Source organism: Otolemur garnettii, unplaced genomic scaffold, assembly GCF_000181295.1.
Source record: "Otolemur garnettii isolate 467f Iridium unplaced genomic scaffold, OtoGar3 scaffold00050, whole genome shotgun sequence".
Classification (NCBI taxonomy): Eukaryota; Metazoa; Chordata; class Mammalia; order Primates; family Galagidae; genus Otolemur; species Otolemur garnettii.
In genome coordinates, this window is record NW_003852445.1 from 412,540 (window position 1) to 423,861 (window position 11,322).

The window sequence follows — 11,322 nt, forward strand, 5'->3', positions numbered from 1 at the left end:
GTAGAACCTCTGTAAGTTGACCAACCAAGGGCCTGTAACCAACTGGTCAACATGAGGAACAAGGCCTACTGTGCTGCTGTGAACAGGAGGTGCATGTCCAGGCTGTGAAAATTAGGTCAACTTAAGGAAGGGGTCAGTGGAGGGAGGTGGTCAACTATGGAGGTTCTACTGTATTTGTTTAGATAGTAGGAAAATAACTTCCCCTGATAAGAACCAAAATAACTGATTGTGGAGACTTGATCATCTTTATTAACAGAACAGAAGTCCCTCTGAAGGACTGAGTGTGACCAGGTTTCCATGTCCTTCTGGACCCCAGAGTCTCAGAGGAAGGGTGGTTCCAAGGGGATCAGCATGGTTTCAGTGAGTCCCAGGAATTGGCATCTGTTTTAAAAGGGAGGAGAAAGAGCCGCACTGCACTCAGATGTAGGGACAGGAAAACATACCGCAGTATAGACCACATAATAGCTGTGTGAGAAACACTGATCAGTTTGTGAAGAAATAAATTCTTAGAAACCAGTTGAATAATCACTTCTGTTAACAGGTAACACTGATTTACGGTCTCTGGGTTGTCACCCACACAAGACTCTTACATATTGCACAAAACTCTAGGACAGATTTCCACATGGGAAGGTTTCCACCTGGTCCCTGCTCTTCTCCACAGAAGGGTGACAAAAGTTCCTTAAGCCATTGCTCACTGTGACGCAGTGGGCTTCCTCCTGTGAAGGGCGGCAAGACTCTCTTTACTTCATTGGCAACCTCCAGTAGCATCAGGTGGCTTTGTTTACAGGCAAGCATCATTAAATGTGACAGAAATTGCTGCAGCTGTGACTCCTTCCTTTTGGCAATGGACCTTCCGCCTTTACAGAAGTCCTCAGGGGCTCAAAATGGCAGATGTCTTTTCAAAAAATATACACACCAAATTCAGCTTGCCCACCCTCAGAGGAAGCTGGCTCTGGGCATTATTCTTTGAGGAGGAGCTGTGAGCCGCTCAGGGTAGCTTGCTGTTCCCCTGCCAGTACAACTTCTCTTCCACTTTTTTCTTTTTCCATCGGCAGAGAAGCAACATCTTAAAGGTCTTCCTGAAGGTTCTGTTGCAGAGGGCATAGCAGATGGGGTTGACGGTGCTATTGACATAGCACAACCAATAGCCCAAGTGCCACAGGGTGACTGGGACACACTTGTCACAGAAGGTGGAAACTAGGACCATGATGTTATAAGGGGTCCATGTGATGATGAAGGCCAGGAGAATGGCACTCAAGGTCTGGGCCGCTTTCCTCTCTTTGACAAGGACCATTCTCTTTCGTTTTGTCATTTGATGGCTGAGGTTGGGGTCGAGGCCTTTCGTCGAAGGGTCCTTGGCCACTGGGAAGGAGCAGGGCATAATTTTCACTTTGTGACAGCCATTGTTGGTCTCCCGGGTCCCATCAGCTTTTACCACCAATCGGAACTTATAGGCCACACATTTCTGACTCTTGGGTCTATGAGCAGCAGCTGGAGACAGGAAATATTTGGGGGTGTCATAGTCATTTTGTTCATTTTGAGCTTTCACAAAAGTTTCCTTGGTCTCTTCAGCACTGAATTCTTCCCTTGGGCTTTCCTTGGCCTGCCTTTTGTAGACCACTTGGAAGACAGGCTCTGCGGTGGGCTTGTCCTCGTCTTCTGAGGAAGCGTAGCTGCTGCAGGTGGTGAGCTGCTCAGCTTTGGGCCAGTCAGGGCCTGGGCCAGTGACTTGGGACAGCTTCCCGGTGGTGGAGGTGCTCCTGCGGGAGGATGACCAGGAGGCCTGCTCCCTGTCCCTGTGGGCCAGGGCAGGTCGAGGGCAGCTGAGGCAGGATCTGAGCAGAGCCCTGTGAGCTGGCTTTCTCTTCTCAGCTTTGGCCACGGAATCAGAGCCCTGGAGGTCAGCCAGGTCTTTGGTTCGCTTCTCTGTTTCCCGGTAGATTCGGCAGTAGAGGATGGTCATGACAGAAACAGGGATGTAGAAGGCAGCAATGGCAGTGCCAAATGTGATGGTGGGCTCAGAGAGGAACTGGATCTGGCACTCATCCGGTGGGACCGTCCGTTTCCCAACCAAGTACTGCCAGCAGAGGATTGCTGGGGCCCAGAGGATGAAGGAAATCAGCCAGGCCAGGCCAATCATGATGCCAGCCCTCTTTGGGGTACGCTTGGCCCGATATGTCAGGGGTCTTGTGATGGAAAAATAACGGTCAAAACTGATCACCAGAAGGTTCATGACAGAGGCATTGCTGGCCACATAGTCCAGTGCAAGCCAAAGGTCACAAGCCAGACTCCCAAGAGCCCAGCGTCCCATGAGGATGTAGGTGGTGTAGAGGTTCATGGAGAAGATGCCAATGATGAGATCTGCACAGGCTAAGCTGAGCAGGTAATAGTTGTTAACTGTCTTGAGCTGACTGTTAACTTTGAAGGAGATCATGACCAAGACATTGCCCACAATGGTGATCAGGCTCACCACAGCGGTCACAGCTGCGATGGTGATGACTTCCCATAACCCATGGCGTTCCAAAGGCTGGTGATTTACTGGGGTGCCATTGACTGTGGTTACATTGTGCAAAGATTCCCCTTCCATCCTGGTGCCAGAGTTTACATTAGGATTAAATCTCAGGTTCTTGACCGTTCTCTTTTCTGTCTCACCTCTTCTTGGCCACGCATCTGGAAGAAAGGAAAACACATTAGCTCCATTCACCAGCATGACTTTCTTTTCCACCCATTGTTTACAGTTTCTAACAGAATATTAAACACGGCCACACACATATTCAGAGTAAGCGGAAATCACTAAGGTTTGGTAACATTTTTATAAGGACATCATCCTTTTTTGCTTTTTGTGATTACCAATGCCTTAGTGCCCTTCTTGGGCATGAGGCTGCTGCCCTCTTGTGGTGCTTTTTAAAAATGAGGTTGGAAAGATGAGAAAGGTGAGGGAAAAGAAAAAAATAATTGGATTGTTAAGGAGCAGTAAAGAGAGGAAAGCAGGGATGCTTTGCTTGGATTGCAACGACCTTCAGGGCAGAAACGTTGTTTTTAGGGTCCTGATGATAAGCACCTAGACTTTCATGTGCTGGGAATGACAAGTGGTATCTTCTTCTTTTTTTTTTTTTTGAGACAGAGTCTCATTCAGTCACCCTGGGCAGAGTGCAATGGCATCACAGCTTATAGCAACCTCAGCTCTTGGGCTCAAGCAATCCTCTTGCTTCAGGCTCCCAGGTAGCTGGGACTACAGCTGCCCGCCACAGTGCACAGTGCTAGTATTTCTTTCTTTCTTTTTTTTTTTTTTTTTGAGACAGAGCCTCAAGCTGTCCCCCTGGGTAGAATGCCGTGGCATTACAGCTCACAGCAACCTCCAACTCCTGGGCTCAAGCGAGTCTGCTGCCTCCACCTCCCAAGTAGCTGGGACCACAGGCGCCCACCACAACGCCCGGCTATTTTTTTTTTTGGTTGCAGCCGTCATTGTTGTTTGGCGGGTCCGGGCTGGGGATTCGAACCTGCCACCTTAGGTGTACGTGGCTGGCACCTTAGCCGGTTGAGCTATAGGCGCCGAGCCAAGTAGTATTTCTATTTTTAGTAGAGACGGGAGTTTCACTTTGCTCAGGATTGTCTCAAACTCTTGAGGTCAGGCGATCCATCTGCCTCAGCCTCCCAAGGGCTGGGATTACAGATGTGAGCCACCGCGCTCAGCCAGTATCTTCTACGCTATCCCAGTATCAATTATTACACATTACTGAGATGCTGTGGTAAGCCGAGAACATACTATTCCACTTCCCCTGCCCTAATGCACAAACTCCAAGTACATACCTGGCATCTGGGAGGAGGGTCTGAAATTTATCCCAGCTTCTTAAGTTAATGACCCTCCCTCCATTCCTGGACTACAGGCAGTCCCCAGGTTACAAATGAGATAGGTTACATAGATTTGTTCTTAAGTTGATTTGTATGTAAATTGGAACAGGTACACTTACCTATTACCTGTAATAGCCTCCATTGATAAGGGGAAGTCATACCTCAGTCGGATATTTGTAACTCAGGGATTTACTGTAATCACCCCCACTCCTAAGTGTGAGTTGTATGTAAGTCAGATGTTTGTAAGTTAGGGACTGCTTGTATTTGCAATATCATAGAACTGTTTTATCTGTTTTTCTGATTATAAAGTAATATATTCCTCATAAATGTCAAGATGTACAACTTAGAAAAGTCCCCTCTACTTCTATCTTGCAGAGGTAATCAGTGTGAACAGGTGAGTACAGTGGCTGTCAGCCTTTCTAGCAATGCCGGGACCCTTTAATACAGTTCCTCATGTTGTGGTGACCCCCAATCACATAACATTATTTTTGTTGCTACTTCATAGCTGTAATTTTGCTACTGTTAGGAATCGTATATGCAGCATGTATTTTCTTTTTTTTGAGACAGAGTCTCAAGCTGTCCCCCTGGGTAGAGTGCCATGGCTTCACTGCTCACAGCAACCTCCAACTCCTGGGCTCAAGCGAGTCTCCTGTCTCAGCCTCCCAAGTAGCTGGGACCACAGGCACCCGCCACAGCACCCAGCTATTTTTTGGATGCAGCCATTATTGTTGTTTGGCGGGCCCGGGCTGGATTCGAACATGCCACCTTAGGTGTATGTGGCTGGCGCCTTAGCTGCTTGAGCCACAGGCTCCGAGCCGCAGCATGTATTTTCATTGTTACAAAGGGGTCGCGACCCACAGGGTGAGAACCGCTGCTTTAGTGTCTCTTTTGGCATTTTTCCCTCTGGGCACTTACTGATGAACAGTTAAATGCAACCATTGTTAAATGGATACGTTTTTAATATTTACACTCTCTATTTGTCTTTTACTTAACAAATCATCAAGGACAGCTTTTTTTTTTTCTCCGTATGTAGCCTAGGAAACAGGCCTTAAGCTCGATCTAAGGACAGCTTTGGCATCACTACATCTATGGCTATCATTTTTCATTTTAATGACTGTTCATTATTCCACTTAATGGATGTTCTATATTAATCAATCCCTTGTTGACAAATTCCAACTTTTAAAACTAAAAAAAAGAAATTTCCTTTAGTAGATGAGAAATCTTTGTACAGGATAAAGATTTCAATGGACACTAAGGGGGTAAGTGGTAGACAATAGGTCTCCTTTGCACTTCTGATCTTGAAATTCAAAAGCCCCCCCTTTCTGGAGATAACCATTTATCTTTCCTTCCAGAGATAGATATATGTACATGCAACATATTTGCAACATATTTATGATATATAAAAAATAACCCCTTAATTACAAATTCCAGCACCTTGATATGATAATCGGTAGTAAAGGGAGGAGAGTCTTTTTGATGGTTTTCAAAGCCCCAAGTGGGCAATTCCACTCTGCCCACTGCCTATCTTTGATAACAGTAATTGACATAAAGATGACAAGTTTAGGCTTGGCACCTATGGCTTAAATGGCTAAGGCACCAGCCACATACACCTAAGATGGCATGTTTGAATCCAGCCCGGGCTCGCCAAACAACAATGACAGCTGCAATCAAAAAATAGCCGGGCATTGTGGCAGGTGCCTGTGGTTCCAGCTACTTGGGAGGTGGAGGCAGGAGACTCACTTTAGCCTGGGAGTTGGAAGTTGCTGTGAGCTGTGATGCTACAGCACTCTACCCAGGGGGATAGCTTGAGGCTCTGTCTCAAAAAAAAAAAAAAGATGACAAGTTTGTAATTTCAACTGTAATTTTGTATGTTTTCTTACACTTCAAATTCAATATATAATTGGATTGATGATACTGTCTTGTGCCAGAAACTGATTCTTCTATTTGCTGATCTTGAATCCTTGTCCTTCACATCTCAAACACACACAGTCGGTACCCATGAATACCCCCTTATTGGTCCTCTCCATTCCTGCTGTTTCTACCCAGTCCAGGCTCCTGTTACCTGCACTGTCACTTCTCAATGTTATCAACGTTCTACAAGCTATTGACACAAATCTCAAGGATGCTAAGTCACTAGGTTTAGATTCCCAGCACCTGAAAACACCAAAGTTCCTCTCCACCTACAATTCTCTGGGCAAATGTCATCACAGATTGTGTTGTCGGATCTAAGCTCCACAGTGCAAGAAAGGGCTTACAGAAGTTCCTTTCTTCCTTCCTTCTCTGCTTCCTTTCTTCTTCCAATAAACACATATTTGAATGTGTATTATGTGACAGATAGTAATGCTGGGGATACCATGGTCTCTGCCCTCAAGATACCAGTTTGAGATATAGATAAATAAATAGATCATAAATAGCAGGGTGACAGCATGTCACAGGGGCATGTGTGAAGGACAAATACCCCAGATGAGTGGGGGCTAGGGATAACACATCTGGAGAAACAGACCTAAGAGACTTGAAGAACTGGTGGGTGCTGGTCAGGAAAAGGTGGGTGGAAGCAGGGGAGGGGGTAGTACCAGGGTGTCTCAGAGCTGGAGGGGAAGAGCTTACTTATTAACCCAGAGCCAAAAGGGGAGGAATGAAAAAAAAAAAATACAGCTTAGCAGGAACTTCTAGTGCAAGGAAACCTGAGAAGTGAGAGGTGAAACTGGAGAGGCTGGCAGGGATGGAAGGGGCAGGTGTGGACCAGAGAGAAAAGTCAGTTTTCTGGGACAGCTGTGTCTGCTATTTCCAGACTTTCTATATACATACACTGAAGGTAGTCACCATATCCAGGGCAGCATTCATCTGGAGAAAAGTAGTAAAATGATTCGACTGTTGATTTTTTCCAATTAATTCTTCAAAATAGAAAAGTGGCACTTGGAAAGGCTTTACTTTTTCCACTTGATTTTATTAGAAGGTAGTGAGGTTTACAAAAGGTGGGTGTACACGTACTCCCATGAACACCTATGTCTGACCTGGGTACCTCTTTTTCATCTGTTCCTTTATTTGTAAAAATAAGGAAATTGGACTCTAGGAGCTAAGATACTTAGATTTCTATGACTTTATATATTACTTTTGTCAAAAGACAAAAATCACAACAAATTTAAAGATCTGAATGAACTCTATGATTCTAGAATGGAGCAACATTTCATTCCATAAAATAAGTGTTCTATGGTGGCGCCTGTGGCTCCAAGGGGTAGGGCGCTGGCCCCATATGCCAGAGGTGGTGGGTTCAAACCCAGCCCCGGCCAAAAACTGCAAAAAAAAAAAAAAGTGTTCTAAGGAGCTGAGCAGAATTAGCTTTATAGACAGACCAGGGCTAAAGAAATCAGAAGCAAAGAACAAAGAGTGTGTTGATTACTTCTAGACAGACAAAAGAAAAATTACTGATTAGTTATTATAAAGTTACTTTAGTCTACCTTTTTTCAGTGCTAGGATTGGAGCAGAGGGAACTTCATTATCATGCTTTTCAAAGATTTAAACTGGCCTGGTTGGAACTTGGCTATCTCTCCCTCTTGATTTTTCCAAATTAAGAAGCAACTTAATTTAGGTTTGGTGACTTGGAACTTTAGCATGGGTGGCTCCATTTTCATTTTTAGTCTAGTCCTTTGAGACCCACTTCAAGAATTTAGTCCAAAACAATGGCCTCTTATAATTTTTTATTTGACAACAGTGTGATGGTTAATTTTATGTGTCCACTTGGCTGGGATGTGGTATCCAGTTGTTCGGTCAGACATTGTGGTGTCTTGATGTTGCTGTGAAGGCATTTTTAAGATATGATTAACACTGAAAGCAACAGAGAGGAGACTGAGGTTCCCCAAAGAGGAAGAAATTCTGTCTTCCTCTGCCTTACAACTCAAGACAGCAACATCCACTCCTGCTGGATTTTCAGTCTGCCTACAGGTTTCAGACTTGGCAGCCCTTCCACTCATGTGAGCCAAGTCCTTAAAATAAACCACTCTCTCTTCTCTTCCCCTCTCCTCCCTTCTCCTTCCTCTCCTTGGGATGAATGGAATAAGCAGTTGGGGGATTTTGTTGTTGTTGTTTTTCTTTGTCTGTAGTTTTGATTTTGTGGAGTGCAGTGTTGTCATCACAGCTCTCTGCAAACTCAAACTCCTGGGCTCAAGTGATCTTTCTGCCTCAACCTCCCAAGTAGCTGAAACTACTGGCACCCACCACCACACCTGGTGATAATTTTTCTATTTTTAGTAGAGAAAGGATCTCATTCTTGCTCAGGCTAGTCTCAAAGTCCTAGCCTCAAGCCATCCTCCCACCGTGGCCTCCCAAAGTGCTAGGATTACTGGTATGAACGACCTCACCTTGCTGGAATAAGCACTTTGATAAATGTAAAAGAAAATAAATTTACAGTGGCAATATCATCATACAAGTGAATTGGTTTAAAACCTAGTTCCATTACTTACTGTATGACTTTGGACGTGTTACCTAACTCTTCTAAGTCTAAGATTTTCAAATTTTAAAGTAGGGATAATAAGAGTCCTTACTTCATAGGATTGTTTTAAAGATTACATGATGGCTGGGCATGATGGCTCATGCCTGTGATCTTAGCACTCTGGGAGGCCAAGGCTAGGTGGATTGCCTGAGCTACTTACTCAGAGTAAGACCATCTTTACTAAAAGTAGAAAAATAAGCCAGGCATTGTGGTGGACACCTGTAGTTCTAGCTACTTTGGGGCTGAGACAAGAGGATTGATCAAACGCAGGAATTTGAGGTTGCTCTGAGCTATGATGCCATGGCACTCAACCTAGGGTGACAGACTTGGTTAAAAAAAAAAGATTAAATGAGATAATCCACATTAAGTGTTTAGCCAGTGCCTGACACACTGGATTGTCCTCTACAAAGTAGCAATCCAGTAAGGACATCGGAATGACTCTTTCTGTGTAGGAATGAGACTGAGCCATAGTCTAATAAGGGATAAGATGGAATAATATGCCAATACTTTCAAGACCCTAAGATGACTCTTGCAGTTGCTCTCTGGGGCTAATGATACTTTTTCCTTTACTTTGTGTAGTTGGGACTCTGCCTCTAGGAGCATGATAAACTGCTCCCAGTCATTAAAGCAGAACAATCTCAAAGAGAACCAAGAATAACACAGTATTTCTCAAAGTCTGCTCATAGAATGGGACTATTTCAATATGAATGGTTGAAAGAAAATGGTTCCAAGGTCAGATAAATTGAGAAAATATCATATGTTAATATTATGTAGTGCTGTCAGAGAGATTCATAAGACACATCATCCCAATGAAAACTGAGAAATCCTGCCATAAAAATCATTTTATTTGGTTTAACTCAGAGGTAGTTTAGTTTATCTAAACTTTTTCAGAGGAACATCTGTTAATAACCTGAGGAATCCATGTATCACACTTGGGAAATGTAGTTTAGTAAAAAAACACACTGAACCAGGAGTACGGAGTAGGAGTTCTCATTTTGGTTAAAATCTTGTGATTTGTGACAAGTTGCAATTTACTCTGGGCCTCATTTTCCCCATATGTAGAATTAAGAGATTGGAATTGATGATTTATCCTTCCAAATGCTTCCAGGTTTCCCCTATAGATTCACAATGGAAAACACTGGACCTTGTATTAATTTTAGACTTCAACCTTGCTGGTAGGGTAATAGCATTTACTTCACTGCTTTGGAAGTTAGGATAGTGAAAGCAGCTCACAGCTAATTTCTGAGTCCTAGATTTTCCCATCTGTTAAACAGGTATAAAAATACCTGTGCTACCTGCCGTACAGAGTTGAAAATAAAACAAAGGGTTACGTTAGGTAAATGGATCTCAGCACAGGCTGTTTGCTGGAAACACTTAGAAGCTTTTGAGAAGTACAGATTAGTCTGGGTCCCATCTCAGGCCTGTTAACTTAGACTCTACGGTGGGAGAGACTTGGGTATCATTTCATTTTGAAATCCTTCAGGTGATTCTCTTGGGTAGCCAAAGAAGAAAACCAGTGACTACTGGAGATCAATGCTATTCAAGGTGCAGACAATACCCAAGCAATATTGGCATCACCTGGAAGCTCGTTACAAATGACGATTTCCCCAGGATTACAATCAGCGCTTCTTAAAATTTAACATGCATGTGAATTACCTGGAGAATCTCGTTAAATTGCTGAAGGGTGGGGCTTGCAAGTCCACACCTCTGAAAAGCTCCCGCATACTCCTGATGCTGCCGATCCACAAACCATACTGTAGGTCTGGAGACTGAGGATAATTTCTGAAGTTCCTAGGAGAGGAGAACCATAGCTTACAAAGAGGCTATTAAATTGGAATTTTTCATCTAAAACATTTGGATCCCCTTTCCTACTTTCCAAAGTCATTTGAATTTTTAAAAATTTCTCTTGTTTGAAATTAATAAAACTATCCTTTCTAGCTTTGACTTTCTCTATTCTTTTCATTTTCTTTTTCTGCCTCACTTTTGGGAGCATAATTTTTTTCTCATTCCTGAGCTACTGGGTGTGGACAGATCTCCCCGCAGAGGCACTTAGGACGTAAGGCAGGTTCCATGGCTACAAAATTGATTTCTCTTTCAGGATGAGAATTGAGTGTAAAAACTGAGTTTCAGGCAAGATGGTCTTCTACAATAAACTTGAATCATTAAGAGGTTTTTTAGTAAACGGTTGTGTATGTGAAGGGATAACTCTTACTTTTGGTGGGAGTTTCAGGGACAAATATAAGTGGTTATCTGGGCATGGGGGTTCTTTGGAGCTCTTAGTAACAAACTCTCAAATCCCCCTGTTTCACCCCACTGTCAGAGTATGTCTATTTCCAGGGTGCCAGCATTAACAGAGAGCAGTAATTAGCCAGGTTTATTTTCTGCCTCGGAACTGAAGACAAAGAATCTCACAGTAACAAAGCCTCTGTGTTCCCAACCTTGGCAGATTCTTTGTTCTTTTTAATCAAAAAGTCACCAATGAGTCCAAACAACACAAAAACCAAAGAAGGTAACACTGTGTATCAATAGAATTCTCTTCCTTCTCTAGTGGTCTTGATGGCTTCCGAGGCATTGCATAAGATTAGCTTAGACCTTGCTTTTCTCAAATAGCTCTCAAAGACCTCTTCTTCTCAAATAGCTCAAAAAGCCTTCTGAAATGGCTTTTCTCTGGGAAGCTTTATGCCTGAACCTGTCCTTACTACTCCCTCACCGTTTCTATAGCAATTGCAGTGCAAAACTTTAATAGTATCTACAAACCAATGATATCGGGACATAACCACAGCCAGCTCGTGTTGTTACTGTGTACACTATCGATGAACTTCTCTCCCCATTCTTCCTTTTCAAGGACACATCAAGAGAAAATAGGCTTAAAATACATGTGGTAACATCACATTAGATATTAGGAAGAAACTCCAAATAAGGAATGTCCAGGGGGAGTTCTAGACTTGCTTTTATGGTCACTATTTTTTTTTTTTTTTTTT

General features: G+C 43.5%; 1 protein-coding gene across 1 annotated transcript in view; it reads right to left on the bottom strand.

Annotated features, from left to right (window-relative positions):
* Nucleotides 1-223: 223 nt before the first annotated feature.
* The window catches only part of CHRM5 (cholinergic receptor muscarinic 5), a 77,521-nt gene continuing 66,422 nt past the window's right edge, over nucleotides 224-11,322 (bottom strand). The window contains exon 2 of the mRNA XM_003791682.2: nucleotides 224-2,670. Within this exon, the coding sequence (XP_003791730.2) occupies nucleotides 989-2,670 (1,682 nt within the window). The 3' untranslated portion in view covers nucleotides 224-988. The remainder of the gene's footprint in view (nucleotides 2,671-11,322) is intronic.